The 21,532-nt window shown below is 39.1% G+C and overlaps 1 protein-coding gene across 1 annotated transcript in view; it reads right to left on the bottom strand.

Annotated features, from left to right (window-relative positions):
- Positions 1–1,146: 1,146 nt before the first annotated feature.
- The window catches only part of mib2 (MIB E3 ubiquitin protein ligase 2), a 59,924-nt gene continuing 39,538 nt past the window's right edge, over positions 1,147–21,532 (bottom strand). Inside the window, exons 11-19 of the mRNA XM_038298512.1 lie at positions 19,658–19,806; positions 19,278–19,434; positions 17,471–17,625; positions 7,104–7,230; positions 6,710–6,970; positions 4,565–4,743; positions 3,834–4,027; positions 3,680–3,745; positions 1,147–2,411 (exon numbers count right to left, since the gene is read on the bottom strand). Of these exons, the coding sequence (XP_038154440.1) occupies positions 2,170–2,411; positions 3,680–3,745; positions 3,834–4,027; positions 4,565–4,743; positions 6,710–6,970; positions 7,104–7,230; positions 17,471–17,625; positions 19,278–19,434; positions 19,658–19,806 (1,530 nt within the window). The 3' untranslated portion in view covers positions 1,147–2,169. The remainder of the gene's footprint in view (positions 2,412–3,679; positions 3,746–3,833; positions 4,028–4,564; positions 4,744–6,709; positions 6,971–7,103; positions 7,231–17,470; positions 17,626–19,277; positions 19,435–19,657; positions 19,807–21,532) is intronic.

The following is a 21,532-nucleotide window of genomic DNA, read 5'->3' as shown; positions in this document are numbered from 1 at the left end:
TCCATCTTAATATTTTTTATTAGTTGACTGATCCTCCTGCAGTCACCAGGTCATAAAAAGACTCATAAAAAACACAGATTAACATTTTCTGGTTTTCACACCCATGTTTCATAATATTGGTAGTAAAAGCGTCAAGTAGCCGATGGCCACTAGCCTGCACTCAGTGCTGTGCTCTCAGTCAAAATCTTTATTGTCTGTGCGCTGACATTGAGGTTTTTTTTGGGGTTCTTAAATAGTTTTTTTTGTAACAATACTGTCTGTTACGATACACAGTTAAACTAATGAGTTTGTAACAAAAATAACAAAAATCCAGTTCAATTAATCTACCTCAACAAATAATAATGTACTGTAGTTATAATATGCATTTGTAATGGTACGGATCAGTAGATGTGTTGTTTGTTGCTTTGATGAGCACACTCTGGGATATGACTAATGTACATGTTTATTTGGGGTGGGTATTGCCAAAGAAGTCACGATTCGATTCGAATCACGATTCACAGGCCACGATGCGATTCTATCACGATGCATCACGATACTTGAATTATTGCGATGCATTGCAATATTTTCTCCTCCATGTTTTGTTTTTGAATGACTCGGCGCAGTATCCCACGGCCGGAAATGCTTGTGACACAAGGCAGCGTGCGTCAAAACATTTGCAGCGACATCTACTGGACTGGAAGTTGTATTACACTTGTTTTTGGCTGATGTTCGCCAACCATTCATGCAATTTTATTTATTCATTTTTTTAAATTAATAATCGATACTTGGCGTCAAGAATCGATGCAGTAGATCACGAAAATTAGAATCACGATGCATCATCATGACGATTATTTTGCACACCCCTAATGTTTATGTGAAATTAAAAGTGGGGAAGTGATCTGATAAGCCCTGATTTTAATGCTTAGCTTGAATGGGTGTAATTAGTAAAGCCTAGCTTAGTCTGAGTTGCCCAAGATGCATGTCAATACCAGGTCTTAACAAATTTCTGTATTTATTTGTGAAAATATAGCATTTGGTGCTTGGAATCTAAAAATTTAATCAGATCAGCATTATTGTTTCATTTGGCAAAGCTTTTCATTTTCTTTTGTACATTTTGAAGGGAAAAAGAAATCTTCTTTTTGCAGAATCTGCTTTGTTAATTGTTAGTTAAATGTGCATACACCCTGCATGTATCCAAGTTTTTTTTTTTTTTAACAAATTTTACTTTGTTATTGTTACTTTTCTTCCTCTCAGCAACAATTATATACAATGTGCTGTAATGGAAATAGTTTGAGAGTCTGGGAAAAGCTCTTAAAACATTTATGGATATTTTCCGAGTATTTCCAAGATGCGATACCCTGAGTAGCAAACATAGGCTTGGATTGAACCTCAGTAGAACTAAAATATAAAAACATTTTTTTTTTGCTAAGCAAAGAAAACAAAATAAAATACTTTCACACATAAATAAAATTCTGTAATCAGAAATATATAGACAACCAAAAACGTAACCCTAAAGTGAATAACACAAAACCACAGATTAGCTGTAGCAAACGAGTCATTTTCAGCTTTACAATATGCATACACTCATGCATTATAGTGTGTTTCCCCCTGTGCATACAGACAGAGGGGTTTGGGGTCTAAATAGCAAGCCTCTAGCTTTACCAGCCCTCTGCAGAGCCTTCTGTTGATAGACGTAAATGAGAGCGATGTATTTCGCGGGTTAAGGAGACTGAGGATAACAACTGATCTCTAGGCAGACGTGTAAACAGAAGCGGCGGGAAAACCACAAAGGATGATGGGTAACAGACATCCACTTAAAGCAGCAAAGATCAGACAAAGTACAACAGCTTTGGATGGGAAAAGGAGACACAAGGAGGAACCGTTTGTTTTCCGCTGCTGCTTTACCAACCAGAGGATTCAAAAGGGGGCATTAAGTTAACTTGCCTCAGGCTCAGTTAAGAGTCAGACCTGCTACAGGAATCAAAATTAAAGCAATGCTCCTGCGCTGCTCGAGATGGAAATCTACTAAAATGTAACAGTGGACTCAGAGCGATCTAGAGCAGCGTCTTTTATAAAAGTTGAGTGATTGTTTGATCACTGGCAGGGATGAGGGGCACAAGAGTGGTGCACCTCTGCAGCCCTTCCTGCAGCCTCTATGGGGTCATCAGACCTCGGAGGGCAGTCCGGAGCTCAGACAAACAGCTGGATCCGCTCCCGGATGGTCTGCCTGCAGATGGGGCAGGTCTTTAGTGCGGCGCTGCAGTCGATGCAGGAGGCGTGTCCGCACTGGAAGACCAGCTTAATGTGGTTGTCGATGCAGATGGGGCAGGTGATGCGCTCCTCCATCTGCCTGTAGCGGGACTGCAGCTGCTCCAGGAGGTTGTGCTGCTCAGAGTTCTCTGTGCCAGGGCTGCAGTCCACCTCAGTTTGGTCTGTGGAGCAAATCATCAGCAAGAGTCAGTTTTAGTCGAGTCAAGAGAATTATGTTTTGTTTGTTTTTTTGCAGGCTGTGCAGCTTTGAACAAGGTGAGACTAGTCTGCCATTTCTGTGAGCTACTGTCAATATATTACTGGAATCTAATAAGCGGACGTACACACATTATGCATAACTGAGGGTTGGAAGGAAAATTATGGCTTTCAAATTTTTTTCTGATATCTGAAATCTGATATCTGTAGTATGCATTTGTGTGGCATCCCTCCAGTTCATTTCCAATACCACCTTTTGCTGCCATTATGCATGTCCCTACCAGCTTTCCACATCTAGAGCCAGACGTTCCCAACTATTCATCTTTGCTGTTTTCAGCCACTAGGGGCGCTAGTACTGTACTTCCCATCAGAAGAGAAACCGTTAACCCTGCACTGTCCCAAAATGCAGCAGTCTCCCGCTGTGCTTTGGAGTCTCACAACAGACAACTTTTGACCGGCAGGTTGGGGAGTCATTAAATTCATTGTTCAGAAAAGACACCCCCCCCCCCCCCCTTCTATATCTTTTATCAGACATTCAAAAGTGTGTCTGATCTGGTAAGAGTCATATCTGTTTGTTGCCTTACAACCTCTTAGCACAGTGTGCTTTACAGCGAAACTCAAATGTTTAAGTCCTAAAATAGCAGAAGCTCAAACAAACTGATATAAGAGCCTCCATAAAAAGCCTCTAGGATTGCCCTGTGTTTAACGCCATCCATCCTCCACTCAACATTCCCAGCTTCTTTGTCCCTGCTGAAGGAAAGCATCCTTGCAGCATGACACTGCCTCTACCATGTTCCTCCATGTGGAAGCTCCCTGAGCTGTCTGCTGTGTTTCTGGATCTTTGTGATCCTTTTTGTTCACTAATGCTAATTAACAAACCTCAGAGTAATGCCTTAAAAGACACATACTATGGATGTTACATTTAAAACTAAAGAATAAAAACAATGTATATTTTTTATCCATTACATAAAATCCTTATATACAGAAACCTGCGGTTCTTAAAGCACTAAATGTGAAAATTTCTAAGTAAAGCGAATAGTCTCACTGAAGCTAAAAGATCATTGCAACTTTAATCAAGTCACTTATAGAAAAGGAAAAAAATTAAACCAAAAGTACAAACACATTTATCCACAAAAATACTGTGAATATAAAAAAAATGTACTGTCATGTAAAAAAAACCAATGATTTTGCTAATATATTAAAATATTCGTCATAATATCTAATTTCTTCTTACCTTGTCTTATTTTCTTGGTTATTGTGACCTGGCATTTGATGCATTTCTTCATTCGATGTGCACATTCTGTAAAGACAAAATTAAGGAAACACATCCGTAAAATTAATGACACACAAGACCACCCCCTCCGCGCACCCACGGCTTTCAGACTTACCTTCACAGGCCACGCTGTGCTGGCAGGGGCAGAAGAGAACCAGCAGAGCGAGCTCTGAACAGATGAGGCATTCACTGGGACCTGCTGGCGTGGGAAAAACCAGGTTGGTCATGGTGTTGGGCGTAGTGTGGACGCGCCGCAGGCTTGCACTGCTCAGTCCCTGTCCGCATGTGATGGCCTGGAGACGCTGCAACCTGAACGACAACAAACAGGCATGGGTGCACATCTGAAGTTTCTCCAACACACAATCAACAAGACATTATTTTGGAAATTCATCCCACAACATGGATTTGTTTACTATAAATATCTATCTTCATAATCCTCTTTTCATTTCTAGCCTCTTTTGAATATTTCTATAACCCTATGATTTATTGCTTAGATTTTAAATTACTATTTTCAGTAACTTTGGTTTATTATTCATGCAGCTTTTCGTCAGTCTAACAAACAGATCAGCCCCTTTATGCATTTCTTTTGATGAAATGTTTGAAATGAAACAGATTTTAATATCCAACTAAGTTAACTTAATAAATAATGTTTTTAAATCAGTGTTTCATTTACTGAGAGGAGAAAAAAAATAAATAAATGTTGTTGCCTTCTTTGGTTAAATAATGAATTGTGAATAATCTGATTTTGTGAAAAGAAAAACCTCTATAAAACCTGCCGGACAGCATGAAGAACGATAAAGTCTGGCTGTAGGGTTAGCTTTGTTTGGTAGCTTTGTGAGTTTTTACCTGTGCTTCTCAGAAAAGTTCTTGATGAGCTGCAGCATGGTGCTGTCTGCTACCAGATCCAGCGGACTCTTTCCCTTGTGGTTGGCGTAGCTGATGTCAGCACCTTCCTGCGCCAGGAAACAGGCGATAGCCATGGCGACGTTCAGCTCAGTGTTCCCCAGGAGACCCGAGGAGTTCAGCTTTGGACACAGAAAGAGGTGGAAAGGATGAAGAGGAAGGCAGGGAGGGAAAGAAACAAGAGTTCAAACGAGAAAGGTAGGATTGAGCTAAAACAAGTCAAGGATGGAGTTAAATCAAGCATCAAAGGAGGAAGTTAAATTCGGGTGATCCAGATTTAGACGGTACATAAACCCACATCTAATCAACACAGAAGAACTCCCTCAACAGCTCATCTGCTGACAGTGGCCAAAACAGCCCTGGGCCCTTGCTGTAAGTCTAGCCACCTTCATGGCTGTGGATGAGTGTTTTTTTGTGTGTATGCTGGCTCAGAGCCCAGGATGCTGCACTGTGTGAGTCAAATAGAGCAATGAGGACAGGTTTTTCATCGTCAAATATTCCCATTGTTTAATGGGACAAACTCAATGAAAGTTTTCACATTAACGGAAAAAGACAAAGGGTCTCCTAATAGGGAAAATTGTTATTTTCATTAAATGTTTTTGAAACCAGGAGGGATAAAAATATAAGACTTTGACCTTTATTAAATGTTGACCTGTATTAAATGTACCGTTAGCAACTCCTGACTTGAATAATCTGGTCATTATAAATGATGGATTAGCACTGATTAATGGACCTTTTGTTTCCAATCAGTGAAGCATCAGGAGCTTAAAGCATTAAAAACTGATTGGAAATCAAGTCACATACTTGGTGCATTTCTTGTTTTACCATGACGTAATTAGCTCAGTAGGTTTATACAACTACTTCCTGCTCAGTCTACCTTTAGGAGGAGCAGCTGCAGTGTCAAAGTCTCCAAAATCATGATTAAAGCTTTCCTTAGTGTAAAAATAGGTTTTATTTACAATAATCACCCTTAAATCAAGCCAAGACATCTCACCTAAAGCTTAACCTTAGCTTATTTCTACACAATTGGACCAACTGGAGAATCGTTTCATCTTCTTCACTTACTAATAGTATCTTTGTGAAACCATCTTTACTTTGAGAAAGTAAATACTTTGTTTAAACTAAGCAAAACTCAAAGAAATCTTATTGTATTTTTATTTTTTACGTTCCTGCTCCAACCTTATTTCTGTCTCTTGAGTTATTCTGGGTTGTTGTGACCTGTTTACCTTATGAGCTGAGGTCCTTTCTCCCGGGTTAACCCAGTTTAAAGCTGAGTGACCTGAATCAACAGGTTTGCCTCCTTTCACCTTTCATCGTGCCGTTAACTGCAAGCTGATTAACAGCTTCATCCTAAACATATCCAGGAAGACTTGAACATATATTATAAGATTCACTAGTGCAGGGTTTGATTATTTGCTTGCTGCATTTCTTGTGTTTTATCCTACTTGGAGAATATATTGATCTCATCAAAAGCGACAAGAACCAGATGCTTCTACTTAAGAGTCAATTATCAATGTCCGGTTTTGTCTTTACGACCTAATTTAGCTCATGTTCACTTCTTTAAGAGTTGTTTTTTTTCCCTCTCTTTGTTTTGTAATTGTCCCTGCAGGCTCTTAACTACGCTCTTGTTTATTTGGACCAAGGTTAGACTTTAAGTGAAACCTTGTTAGCTGGAAAATAATTTTAACCTTAGATGTGATCGAGATGTAAACATTGGCTGGCAAATCTTTTAAGTATGAATTTATATATATTCTCATTGAGGCTATGTTTTTCTGTTTTTAGCATTTCATGGCTTTGATGGTTTGTTTTTGGTTTAGTTTGAATTAGAGGTAAACCGATAAATCAGCCGGCTCATAGTTGCGTTTTTTTTTTTGTATTGGTGGACAGGTGCGGTCATTGATTCTTTAGTGCATTGATCGGTCACCTAAAGGCCTATTTAAGAGTCTCTAAACTCCAGTTAATAATTAATCGATTACTAAATTATTTGACGATTATTTCAATAATCGATTAATCCCGATTGTTTTAGCCCTACTATGATTTAATAAGTCAGTCCACGCTGAATGTTTACATTCCCCGTCTAAGCCTTACCCTGCAGTAGAGCGATGTGGACGAGCAGCCCTCACTGCCCTCCTCTGTGCTGCTGCCCCCTGCTGGCGGGGCGAGCATGACGTTAGCCAGCTGGGGGCGAAGGAGAGCCACGTGCATGGCCGTGTCGCCGTCCTCATCCTCCATGTTGACGTCGGCCCCCTCGTCCACCAGCAGCTGCACCAGGTCCGTGTGGCCCTGCGTGACGGCCAGCTGTAGCGGAGTCTGGTTCCGGTTGTTGCGAATGTTGACGTCACAACGTCCCTGGGAAAAATGAGTAGAAGGCAATTTTATGATTTTTTTTTTTTTTAAGTGGATTTAAATTAATAATAAATGCATCATAAGAGGCAACAGTGAATCTAACAAAATTAGCAGCTGGCTGCCGCTTCCAGCTCACCTCCTTGATTAGGACCTCAGCTACGTCTCTGTGGTTGTTGAGAGCAGCCAGGTGAAGGGCAGAGAAGCCATCTTCCTTTTTCACGTCCACCAGCTGCCGAGCTCGAGCCAGGATCTTTTCTGTGGCCCTGAAGGCAAAATAAAAAAAAACTAAATTTTACCCATCACACCTCTGCTAAAGACTTAGAAGTAGACTCAGATTATACCCTGGAGTCTTGCATCGATTTTACTTGTTTTTTTTTTTTATTTGAAATACATACAAAATAACCCAATGAAGTCAAACTTTCCGATCAAAAATCAGTGTCAAGTCATAAAAGTTGTTAATGGGTGCTTTCTATTTTGCAAAGATGAATCTGTGGAAATTTTAGACAAACTCAAAAAGACGAAACACCTTTCTCTTTTGTTTGTTAAGAAGTTTAAAGACTGGTTAGGCATTTTCTCATTACTCTATGATAAATCACTTGTTCATGTTGTGCTATTATTAAAAATTTGCTGTTGTGACTGAAAGAAGCTCCCGATAAATGCTCTCTTTTTCAAAGATCTTTTATTTTGTGAGCTTTTGTTCACCAGTGTCAACTCTCTGTTGGACCAGTTAAAACTTTTCTGCTTTTAAAAAGCAACAAACTATTAAGAACAGGAAGCCCTTATCTTTATGTCTCGACTCCTGACATTTGGACAGAGATGCTGCTGTTTTCAAAGCTGTTAACAAGGAAACACAAGCAGAAAGCATGACTCAAGGTAAAGTTCAAAATGTTATGGCATCAATCTGAATCGGTCAGGTTACGCTGCGTTTTGCTGAGTGTGAGTCCGTCTTTAATTGCAGAGCATAATGATACCTCGTTCCATGAACCACCACAACTGTGCTTGCACTTAATGCAGAGCGGGTCTGAACCGCACCGTTGAATACTCTCTCTCTCTCTCTCTTCTCTGCTGTTTGGCTGAGTGGGCTTTATGAAATGTGAAATTGAAGCCGACAACCTTAGCGAGCGCCTAGGAAGCTGGCAAATCACCACAGAGGCATTAGTGTGACATGAACCAAAACCTCTGAAGGAAGTTGGGTTAATTTACAGCTGTCTCTGCAGGATTTCCCTGGTAATAAATGATCCCACCGTCCGCAATTTGAAATGAAAATAAAAATAACAAGGAAAAGGGTTCAACCTTTGATTCAAATGTCTCGAGTGATTTGTTAAGGCATCACTGCTGATATAGTCAGAGGCATGCAACATGATCAGTCATATTCAAAGGCGTCTAAAGAAGACATTGCCAGAGGTCACAGCTACCTGCATTGCAGATCTGTGAGGCTTTGGTTCCAGCACTGACGGAGGTTCCTGTACTGCAGTTACTGGTTTTAAAACCACATTCATCATTTTAAACAGCTCATTCTCTTTTATTATCTTTGAAGTAGTCAATCTTATCTGTACAAACTTACTCCCAGTTTTCTCCTTAAAGGGACACTATGCAACATTTTTCAGTTAATTAATGTGTTCCATAACGTTATGGATGACTAAATTAGTCATTTCAGGTTGAACAAAGGTATTCTCGGCCGCCCTGGTGGTCTGTGGGGGAAATACTGCACTTGCAACTGCAGGAGCACCGACCCGCACCCACAGGCTCAGAAGTCTCGTGAGAGTCAGTCTTGCTTTACGGCGAGAACTGCTACACGCCCCCAGTTAAAAGCATTCTCGTTGCTAGCACAGTGGCAATCTTTGTGCAGTTATGCTACGTTCACGCAGCAAAAGCAGCAAAAGCGTGTCTGCTGCTTCATTTTTGCTGCTTGTACCAGTTAGTTCTGACGCGTGGCTGAAGCAGCTTTGCTGCTCTGGCTACGCGGTGCAAAAGTGTGTCTGAGGCGCATTGGGCGGAGCTTCACTATCCTTTCTCTGCCTTGCAGCTATATTTGCTGTGATCAGTGGGAATAAAGTAGTTTTAATATGTGTTTAAGTGAGAAAATACACCTGAAAACGTAATCAGTGCCGTCAGTTCATTCAGATTATTATCCTGCCTTCAATATTTTTTCTGAGCCGCTCAGACCCCCACATACCAGCGGGGCGCCGACAGTATGGATCCCTTCATCAGCAGCGGTTCACCGCGGCAGCTGGTAGGTGTTTTTCATCTAAATAATCCAAACTGCATATTCTGCCGGCAGATTTCTGCATTTTAAGTTAATTTAGGCGTCAATAAACTGTTTAAGAGGAGAGATCATCAGCGCTGTGTCTCTCTCCCTGCGTTAAACGCACCCGATGCGCTGCTTCAGCTGCTCAGACGTGCTGCGCCTGGTGCTCAAAACGCGCCGCGGGACCTTTTGCTGCGCCTTGACGCGCGTCAACCATTGACTTTGCATGGAAACTCGCTGCTTCTGTCGCGCCAGCTACGTCCAGTGTGAACGCAGCGTTAGTCATTCGCTGCTAAGCTCAAAACAACCGCGCCTGGCTTGACGGAGAAACCAGGAGAACAGCTGTGCATATTTACGACAGTGCACTTTTACTTTCGCCCTCTGGAGGGAGCCTCGCTGGAAAACCAACACCGGTTGCATAGTGTACCTTTAATTTATAAACAACATTCTCCTGCATGCATTAATATTCAGACCTTGCTGACATTTTGAGGCAGTTTTGCTTCAACCTGCTTTTTCAAAACTGCCAAAGGGCATCAGTAAAGACTGCGGAGACTGAAGCCATCATTTAATTTTTAGGTTTTTGGATCATCGTTCAAGCGTGCTGTGTGTTCAAAGCTCAGTGAAAGCAAAATAAAAACACAATGTTATAGCTAAGCTTCCTATTTAAATTAGACTTATTTCAGAGATTTTCTTTTATTTACAATGATTAATATGACAAATGATGCAGCAAAATATGATGGTGACATTACTGTCAAAAAATGAAAGAATGACTGGAAAATAGGGACTGATGATGATAAAATGAAATGGTTTTAATGAGAAATGACTAAAGTCAAGTAGCATCTATTTTCCTGTAATAACAGTTAACACACAATCCATCCCCTACAGCCATTTGCCTCCTCGGAAGACATCTGGCGACATGTCCTGCTCCTTCACTTTCCCAGGCCTCTCTGTGAACTTGGCGCATTTTTCCTTTTTCCATTTCCTCACACAATAAATGGGCTGATAAACAAACCGTTTTTGTCTTTCTGTCACAAAAAAACAACAGATGTTCACAGCTGCTCCCGGGTTGTCTTTCTGGAAGGTATCTGGTTCAGAAATTTGAGTCCCACTGCTCTCCAAGAGGATGGGTTAAATGGAGAGGTAAATTTCTCCAATGTGAGATCAATAAAGTGAAATTATATCAAATATTAAATTTTAAAGCAACCTTGAATATATATCTCTTCCAGGCAAAACATCAAAAGATGTACAGATTGTCTTGTTTGGGGTGAACGTCAATGGAGACTTGGGTTAACAGGCAATTGGCAGCAGGAACCATAAAAAGAATTAGAAATTGATTTTTATTTTTATTATTAAAATGTATTTTAAAATCAATTTCCTTTGTCCTTTAAAAGTAATGAGCACAAAGACAACCTGTTACATGGACTGCCTGACTGACTGTGATACATGAATGAAGAGGTTAATAGTAAATCAGGTCTCTGCAGCAGAAGTTGTCCGGCTAAACGAATGCTGAAGATTGCAGCCTAAATTCAAAGAGCGCATCTGACATCATTTCAGGGCATATTGACTTATCAAATGACTGCCCACACTGTTTTTTTTCTTACACTTATATTTTATATTGTGCACATATAACACTGAGCTGAACAAAGATTGTATTTTTAGAGCACCCAGGAGGGTCCTAATTTTTTAACTACGGTAGGTCATGTGTGACTAGGTGGCTTGTATGAGAATTATAACGAGAATAAAGGGGGAGGTAAAAGATAAAAAAGGTATTTATATAGAAAATGAGAGACAAATAGAGCAAGAAGTAGTAGTAGTAGTAGTAGTGCTGATATCGATTTAGAGGAAAGACTTTGGCCTTTGTCAAACAGGAGGATGGTGCAAATAAGAAGAATGCAAAACTAGAGTTTTAATTTAATTCTGGCAATCCAAGTGTTGTTTTGAGTTTATTCAGGGATGTTTAAAATCCATCACTCCCAAAAAGTTGTCCAGGTTTTTCTTTACATAAAAAAAGTCTTCCCACATTTCTGGTAATAAATACTTTGGGATTAATGGTGGTCCTGGCTGTTCAGGTTCATGTTGAAGCTGCCTATACAACAGCTGCCACGTAGGTCTGCCTCTAAAGCCCACCCACTTTTTTTATATTTTGGTAAAAATGCTAAAGCAAATTGTTTACATAAAAGCTCATATAAATGGGTATGTTTTGTAAAAGTTCTCCACTAAATCCTATTCCTGCGTTATTAAGATTTGCTGACTTCTTTTCCATTTTTTCTTTGTTTCTATTTTAGGATCCATTTTAAGAGAACCAGAAACAATTTTCCATGACATAGTTTTGTTATATTTGGTTTGGAAAGTTTACGGCATGTTAGAAAGCTGCCATGAAGAGCGAAGGCAGGAATCTCCTGTCAATAGTTCAGCAAACTTACAGCAACATGTCCGACACAAGTTAAACACAAAACATGGACATGAGACTGGTCCAAATATGGGGTTGAAGGCACTTAGAGCTTTGGAAAACAAAGAGAGTTTCACTGCTGATGTTTCTGGCTTCTGAAGTTTTTCATATTTCCTGCTTACACACATGTTCATTTAAAAAAAAAAAGGTTCTCAAGCAAAAAACAAATGTTTAGTACTTTATTAATGGGATCAATCTACAGAAAACAAAAATCTTTATCTTAACTTGATTCAGGAAAAGGATTTTTTTGTATGAAAACGTTATTTGACATTGCTAAGTGTTAAGAAAATTGTTAAAAACGGCCCAAGATAGTCCACAGGAGAGTTTTTAAGGATTACTAATCATAAAAGTATGAAGTGTCTGCTCACGGGTAGGAGCAGGGGGAGTTTACTTGATTATTTATGTTAAACCGAGTAAAATCAAGCCTTATTTTAGGCAACAGAAGCTCCTCAGCTCATAAAGGCTACACTGCATAGGAAGCTCCTCAGGGCTCTATCATGGAGCTCCAAGATACAGGTCAATTTATTTTTGGATTTATGAGTTTACTTTAAGAAGATACACCATAAATCAATTTTCTTCTTTGCACATGAGGTCTAAATCTAAAGAAAGTCTGTTCAGGGGTCAAAGCTAGCTTTTTTCAAGGGTAATTAGCTTGAAAATAGTTATCCCAGCCTTCATGTAAACAAAAATATATTACTGTTATTCTCTGCATGTTATATCCATGGGTGGTGATGCAATGTGCTGCCGTTTGATTATTAACCGAATACAATGTAAAGTATGTAAGAATCCTCAAATCCAAATGAATAACAAACTGCATTCAGATGACTTGAGATTCTTCCATTTGCTTTTAATTTTTAGTACTTATTTTAAGTTGCTAATACATTTTTCTTTGTTTACATTGAGACTTGTGTAACGTTATATTTTTGTGATTTTTATCATTTCGAAATTGGCAGTACATATTGGGATCGGTTAGACTGATATCAAAATATTCGTGATCGGCCTCAAACAACAATTCAGGACCTACATTAAAAAAAAACGATACTTTAGCATGAATTTTTAAGTATTTCTCCTCCGTATTTTTGCAGAGTTTTGGTTTATCGGAAAGAGTCCTGGCGGAGAAGTCTCTCATTTTGATTGCATTCAATACATTTCCAGGATTTTAAAGGAGTGTTAGAGCTGCTGGAACACAATAAAGAAAGATAGGACATATACAGGAACATTTGCAACAGGCATAAATGTTGTATTACATCCGAATGAGAGGTTGTCAGTGTAAAAATGTTGACCAGACAGGCAGAAGCCTGGTTTGTGATTCAGATTTGCTTCCAGTGTCAGGAAAAGTAAACCGACCACACAGGAAAATAAAGGAGCTCAAATGTGACCAGCACTGAAGAAGAACCAAGCATAAAGTAATCATCTCATTTATCTTTTATAACCTTCTAACCTTCATTCCCACATTTTTTTCTAAAGCAACCTGTTTAACAAGACTTACCAGCTATAGAGAAAATGTACGCATCTACTTTACCAGTAATAGCATGTTTACACTGTGTACGTCTGTATGATAGACACATTATTAGAATAACACAGACTAATTACACCTTTCAGGGACAAGCTTTTAAGCAACAGGGACACGAAGGGAGGGTATTATGTTGTGTGGTGCAAGCTGTGACCAACTACAGTGAACATAACACTCAGAGATTTATTGTTTTTTTAGCAGCAGCAGACACCTTAATAGACAAAGTTCATGATGGTTGCATTAAGCTGACATGAAAAACAGAATGTTATATGATGTCCAAGAGTTATTATCACAACATTCATATTTTTAAGATCTGATTACAGTTTCAAAAGTAATAACTAACTTATTTGTTCAATTTCTATATAACATTGTATTTAAATAAATTATTTGTTTAAGGCAACAGATTTTTTTTTAAGGCGAAAAATAAACTAGAACCTGTTCATTGCATTCCCAAAACCAAATGTGCCAATAAGAACTTGTTGAAAAGAGGATTTAGGCTGAGACATATCAGTCTCTACAAGCTAAGCTCTGTTTGGGGTTTCTCTCTGTCATACTCTCTGCAGAGAGAGTCCATCTATAGACCATTTTTTCCTCAGTATAAACAAGCTGAGCACTAAATTTACAGCTGAAGCTGCTGCTCAAAGAAAATTGCAATGTCAATTAGTTTGGTTCTATGAACCTAAACTCCTACTCCTACTTTAATTTCAAATATCTCCCCCCAAAAAATCAGATTATTTCTTCTTTTTTTCCTCCATCAAGTTTAATAGAAATGACAAATAACACATTACTTCAAAAACTAGCTTTTATTTCCATCATACTGTGTCTCTCTTCCTGTCAAACTCATGATATTCCCATCAAACTCCTGTGCTGGAAGATTTCTGGTCTGCTAATTTCAGCGTATTTACAATTGCTATGCTCATCTTGTTACATCTACATACATGAAATGTTTTAAAAGGCAAAGAGATGATAAAACAAACAACAAACTACAACCATAGTAAGCTGTTTATGCAGCCTCATAGCCTCAATAAGAATCACAAAAATGTGGCTGGATTTGACGTCTTCCCTCCATAAATGTTTACCATCCCATCACAAACAGAATATGATATTAACTTTCCTTTGTTCCTTTAGGAAACAAAAGGCGGTCTCTCATTTTTCTTTTTCCTTTAAACAAAAGAACAGAATCTAAACCCATCTAAAATCTGTACCAAAAAAAGGTTGTTGTTTTTTTCTCAAGTACTGTTATGATGCTGTGAAAAAGGAATAATTTGCGATATCTAAATATTTACATTTTTTAGATTAAATAACAATTCCTTTACATTTGGCGGATTTTCCTAGCATGCAAATCTCTCTGAAGGCATGTCAAAGGGTCTCAATATATACATTGACTAGGCCACTCAGAAACCCGCTGAACTTAAGACAGTCTTTCTGTTGCAAAATAAGAGCTCCTGACCTCAAGTCCATGAGGCACACAGCCTGTCTACTTTTAAGGGTAGCCTTAAAACTTTCCTTTTTGATAAAGCTTATAGTGGCTCAGTTTATCCTGAGCTTTCTTTATAGTTATGCTGCTATAGGCTTAGACTGCTGGAGGACATAGTGATCCCTTTTTATTATTCTGCTTCATTCCATCTCTATTTTCCCATTCTGCAGAATGTGTTAGTTCAATTTCTAATGATATTCCCTCTCTACTTTCTCATAGTAGCTTCATCTGGTCTGTTTCTGTTTGGCTGCAACAACATCCTGGGGAGAGATATCATCTGTGCTGCTTCCATCACACCTTTGTTTATAGATGTTCGAGATTAGCCTATTTTTCAGTGTAGTCCTGTTTCTCTGACTGTGACAGTCTGGATGTGCTCCCTTCATCCTCTGACATGGGAGCTGGTTTGGAGCTTGCTGCCTGGCTGTGTGTTTCCTGGGCGGGGCCGCCTGTGGAGTTGGTTTACAGTTGCCTTTCTTATCTTTGCTTCTTTTTCTATGTCTGCTTCTGTCTCCTTGAACCCCAGTCGGCCTCGGCAGATGGCCGCTTACACTGAGTCTGGCTCTGCTGGAGGTTTCTTCCTGTTAAAAGGAAGTTTTGCTCCCCACTGTCGCTACAAGCATGCTTGGTGTGGATTGAGTCAATGAGGGGATGCATCAGTTGGTTTTGAACCAATGAGATGGTTGTGAATTGGCACTGTATTAATAAACTGAATTGAAGTTCAAAACACTGAAGTTCAAGTCTATTTGTTAAAATTAACAAACATTCAAAAAGACATGTAAGTTTTTAAACCCGCTGAACTTAAGACAGTCTTTCTGTTGCAAAATAAGAGCTCCTGACCTCAAGTCCATGAGGCAGACAGCCTGTCTACTTTTAAGGGTAGCCTTAAAACTTTCCTTTTTGATAAAGCTTATAGTGGCTCAGTTTATCCTGAGCTTTCTTTATAGTTATGCTGCTATAGGCTTAGACTGCTGGAGGACATAGTGATCCCTTTTTATTATTCTGCTTCATTCCATCTCTATTTTCCCATTCTGCAGAATGTGTTAGTTCAATTTCTAATGATATTCCCTCTCTACTTTCTCATAGTAGCTTCATCTGGTCTGTTTCTGTTTGGCTGCAACAACATCCTGGGGAGAGATATCATCTGTGCTGCTTCCATCACACCTTTGTTTATAGATGTTCGAGATTAGCCTATTTTTCAGTGTAGTCCTGTTTCTCTGACTGTGACAGTCTGGATGTGCTCCCTTCATCCTCTGACATGGGAGCTGGTTTGGAGCTTGCTGCCTGGCTGTGTGTTTCCTGGGCGGGGCCGCCTGTGGAGTTGGTTTACAGTTGCCTTTCTTATCTTTGCTTCTTTCTGTATGTCTGCTTCTGTCTCCTTGAACCCCAGTCGGCCTCGGCAGATGGCCGCTTACACTGAGTCTGGCTCTGCTGGAGGTTTCTTCTTGTTAAAAGGAAGTTTTGCTCCCCACTGTCGCTACAAGCATGCTTGGTGTGGATTGAGTCAATAAGGGGATGCATCAGTTGGTTTTGAACCAATGAGATGGTTGTGAATTGGCACTGTATTAATAAACTGAATTGAAGTTCAAAACACTGAAGTACAAGTCTATTTGTTAAAATTAACAAACATTCAAAAAGACATGTAAGTTTTTACTTAAAAATATATTTAAATCAGCCTTGTTATGTGACCATTTACAACTAAAACACTGTTTGATGAGCAGACTGACACCTCGGTAGTTCAGAGCAGATGCATCTATAAGCCTGTAGCCAATTTTCCCGATTTTTTTTCGGAAGTTCCTGCCCTGCTCTGCAAATTTAATAATAATAATTTGAAGAATTTGAAGTCAAAGGAGTCAATGTTAAATGGGTCTAACCAAGAAAACAATGAAAACGTTATATTTAAGATGGCTTTTGTGGATACTCAGAAGCCTCTGGCTTCCAGCTTTACTCAGACCAACGGCAACTCCAGGTAAGATGAAAAAAGTTTTAAAAATGGTCTAGTACGAATGCGAGCTACTACAACAAGCTGAAGAGTGCTGTAGTTTTGTATTTTGGCCACAAGTGGCAGTATCATTAGAAAACTCCATAATGTGTCTTTAAGTTCACAAAACAGAGGATGAAATAGGAAGCCAACAAATAGTTTCCATTGCACTATCCATCCTAAAATGCATATAAACATAGGAAAAGCGATCTCTGAGCTTGCCCTTCCTGGGAAATGTTCCCTGTGTTGAAAGGCTGTTTGGATTCCTAGAATGTTTGTTCCCGAAAAAATGCCAAATCTAATTTGACCCCAAAAATGAGGATACTGCATATTGTCAGGGGACGAGTGTGTGCATAGTGAGACACAATGAAAAAAAAAACACTGATTGCTGCATTTCTGACTGATATTGACTACCAGCCTGCTGACAGCAGCAAAACGCTGTGTGGGAGACGAGCTCTATGTGAGCTTTCTGTAACTGACCTTGGAAACCTCATTTGAACCAACAGTAGATTCCCACACACACAAAATAACCACATTTTCCAAACACCATTTACATGCATTCAAACTGATATGTTGCAAAAGACACTGAGAAAAAAAAAACACTGAAGGCAACATAAATATGGCTCTCAATTAAAAAAGTACACCAGGTACAGAGCTTGCAGTAAGCTAAGGATTATTATTATTTGAAGTAAAGGGTCGCTGCTTATATCGAACAGCGGGTCCACATGGAAGCATAAACTGTGAAGGTCTTTTTTAGGGTTGTAGATGAAACATAAAAATGCAAAGTTTGTGTTTAATGAATTTAAACTGTAAACTGTTGGATATGATTCTTACTTACAGTTTGTTTCCTTTGAGGGCGGCGTGGTGAAGCAGGTTGAAGCCTCTGTGGTTCTGCTGGGTGAAGTCAATGTTGGGCACTATGACTAGGATCTCAATAATGCCACGGAAATCCTTGGCAATGGCGTCATGAAGCGGCGTGTCCCCGTACGAATCCTAACAGAGTAATGGAGCAAACAGCACAGTGAGTAAAGCTGCTGCGTTCATTAAAACTTATTTACTTCTAGACCTTTTTGACATTGACAAAAATTGTGTTTTATTCTGTGCATATCTTCCAAAATTAATTCTAAAAACCTGTGAATGTAAACTGGATTTGTTCAGGTTTTCTCTTCAGTCAGAGCATAAACAGACAGAGAAATAGACCATATGCACATTTGTCAGTTAAAAACACAGACATACTCCAGGCTGACATGTTTTTTAGCCGAGCAGCCGCATTATTCAAGTAGAATAAACTGAGTTAGTTAGTCAAATCTGGGCAAGGCTGCAGGCATGTTAGACCATCTGAAAAATATCCATTCAAACAAATACAACATTATCTTAATGAGGCAGCAACACTGGGCCAGAAAAACTATAAATTGATTAGCATACAGACCTATTTAGCTAGTTTTTGAGATTACAGCCCTATTTATCTAATTATTCTGATACTTTATATTAGGCTAATTTTCTGAGATTTCAACTCTATTTAGTTTTTTTTTTTTTCCATGAGATTACAGCCCTATTCATTTAATAATTCCTGGGATTACTGACATATTTAGTATTTTTTATTATGGTGCTATATTCATCTAGTTTTTCTGAGATTACAGTTATATTTAGCATGTTTTTTTCTGAGATTACAGACCTATTTAGCTAGTTTTTTTTTAGATTATAGTCCTACTTATCTAATTATTCTGAGACTTTAGCTATATTAAGGTAATTTTCTTAGATGACAACTCTATTTAGTTTTTTTTCATGATATTACAGCCCTATTCATTTAATATTCCTGGGATTACTGACATTTTTAGTATTTTTTATCATGGTGCTATATTCATCTAGTTTTTTCTGAGATTACTGCCATATAAAGCATTTTGTTTTAGTACAGCACTATTTAGCATTTCTTTTTTCTGAGATTACAGCAATATTCATCTAGTTTTTCTGAAATTACAGTTATATTTAGCTAGTTTTTCTGAGATTACAGCTGTAGTTAGCTATTTTGCTGAGATTATAGCCTATTTTAGCAAATGTTTTTGAGACTTTAGCTCTATTTAACTAATTTTATGAGATTGCAGTCCTATTTATCAGTTTTTCAAAGGTATAGAAGTTTAAACCAAAGGAAGGAAGAAAAGACAGACTAATCAATGATGGGAAAAAGGAATTATTGGACAGATAATATGTAACCTGTAGTCAAAACCCTTACCAGACTAAGCAGGAACCCTGTATACAACTCAACGTAAACAGTGAATGACTAAAGGCGTGTTCACACACAATCCATGAGGCGACTGCAGCGAGTGATTTACACGAGATCCCGTTGTAAAGACGCGATCAGACTAAGCCACTGTGAGTTCATCATTGTGTCCGAGACAGGGAGCTTAAATATCAAGCCACCAACACCAGTTTACCCACACAGAAATTTACATTCAATATGATCATATCTTTAGCACCAATAGATCATGAATTACACCAATATCTATCAACCCATTCAATGTAACAGTCAATATAGCCACAAAAAGAGGTAAAAAGAGAAAAGTAATAAATTAGGGTCTTCTTTCAGGTGCTCAAGTGTAGTACAACATATTGTAGTTGAAGCTGCAGGGGTCTCTGCACCCGCTCACCTGGAGATTGACGTCAGCCGAATGTTCAGTTAGCACCCGCACCACGTCAGTGAAGCCCTTGTTGACGGCAATGTGTAGCGCTGTGCACATGGAGTTGTTCAGTACGTTGACATTTGCCCCTTTGCTCAGGAGCAGCCGTGCAATCTCCGCCTGGTTACTGAATTAAAAACAAACAAACATGGGTTAAACGTTTTTATTAGCTGGTCTTTGTTTTTATGAAATACTGGCTAATTTAGGTGAATCAAAGGACTAAAAATACACTCATCACACCAGATAAATGCAGGTTAATATCAACACCTTTGCAACATTTTTCCAGATTTCTGCATAAAAACTTGTCTACACATGATGAATGGAGGCTCAGAACAGTAACGCGCCCTTACCCAAAGGCAGTGTAGTGTAATGCTGTGTCTCCGTCTTCATCTTTCACCTCGATGGAGCTGTTGGCCTGCAGCAGGGCCTTCACCACTTCTGTGTGGCCTTGGTGAGCGGCGACCTGCAGAGCCGTCTTGCCTTGGTTCTTGATATCCACCTGGCAGGAACACAGACGAAGTTGGAGATTCATGAGAAACAGAAAAGCACAGCGCGCCAACAGAGCTGATCAGAGACTGGCACGAAATAATCTGCGCACACAAGCCTTTCTCCTTATACACGTGACAGAGATAATCCCAGCAGCAGTGCTGTCATAGCAAAACAGGAGCACAACAAAGATGTGCCTTACAAAAGTATTCACACCCCGTTAAGTTTTTCCCATTTCTCACATCACAACTTAAACTTCAAGGAGAAACTGCTGGAAAAAATTTGTTGAGCTTTCCTTACCTGCTCGAGGTTACATGGGTTTTATCTCTACATGCTGTAGACCTGGAAGGATTTTTCTGTTTTTAGGACCTCCGTAAAACTTTTAAAGCTGAGTTAGAATGGAAAAATAGACTAAGTGAGGCCAGAATTGAGACAGTCCTTGATCTGAACCATTACCTGGTATCTGTGGCTGTATGTTTAGGTTTGAGATCCTAGAAGTTGAAGGTCTGCTTTAGTCGCAACTCTTTGCAAGAATTTTCTTTTTCTTCCAGGATTGTCCTGTATTTAGCTCAGCCCATTATGCCATCTACTTCAATCATGTTCCCTGATCTACGGTGAACAGAAACCTTCCCACAGCATGATGCGTTTCATTGTGGGAACATGTTTTCAGCAACATCAAGCTTTTTAACTGTAGGCCAAAAGAAATTTGCTCATTCTCACCTAGTGAGAGCACTCTTCTATATGTCTACATATCTTGTTGCAAACTGTAAACACTCCATAATGGCTACCTTCATGCCAATCTTTTATAAAAGATCAGATTTGTGGAGAGGAGGACTAACAGCTGTCCTGTAAACCACCTGAGCAGTGGATCTCTGCAGCTCCTCCAGAGTTACAAAGCCTGCTTCTCTAATTAATGCGCTCTGTTCCCTGCCTGTCAGTTCAGCTACAATTCCATGTCCCTTTAGGTTTAAAATTGTACAATACCCTGTGGTTCTGGATGGTGATTAAAACAGTGCTCTGTATTCAAATTTACTAAATGAATCGTTTAATAATCTGCCCCAGCTTTGAGCTTCTAAACACCTGCCTCTCTGACCGGCTTGCTGCTTCTATGTTTCCATGATGCTGTTTGTTTACTAATGTTCTCTAACAAACCTCTGAGGCTTTTACTGAACATCTGGACTCATCATGAAATCAAATTAAACACAAGAGAGCACTGGCTTCTGATTAGGTGAACTTTAAATAAAATGGGGTACATTTGGATTTTAATTAAAGTAAAAGAGTCATAGGGAACAGATATGCATTAAAAATCTCCCATTTTTGTGTCATTTTCCTTTAACCGCACAATGAAACACGATTTTATGTTGGTTTACCACATCAATTATTAAATACCCCCATTGAAATGCAGCTGTAGATAAACATGAGAAATTACCAAAATAAACCCACAGGCAAATATATTATAACGCATAAGATGAGAACTTGATATGAACAATAAAGCCATATCTTAGATTTCCTTCAAACAAAGAATCTAAGCATTTTTTTTACTGTTGATATCTTGCCCAGCCCTACCTTTAATTATACATATTTGAAATAAATTAAAAAGAAGATAAATCAAACTAGATGTAGCAGGTTTATCATCTTATCAAACTGGTTGTTCTTCTCTGTAGCCTCAGTTTATAAGTAACTCTGCTGCACTGTTTGTGTGGAAAACGGCACATGGCGCTGTGTCTCACTGAAGGTCA

This window comes from Cyprinodon tularosa, unplaced genomic scaffold (genome assembly GCF_016077235.1).
Source record: "Cyprinodon tularosa strain WSP-4 unplaced genomic scaffold, ASM1607723v1 ctg409, whole genome shotgun sequence".
Taxonomy (NCBI): domain Eukaryota; kingdom Metazoa; phylum Chordata; class Actinopteri; order Cyprinodontiformes; family Cyprinodontidae; genus Cyprinodon; species Cyprinodon tularosa.
The sequence above is the reverse complement of the archived record's forward strand: the minus strand, read 5'-3'. Positions and strand labels throughout refer to the sequence as shown.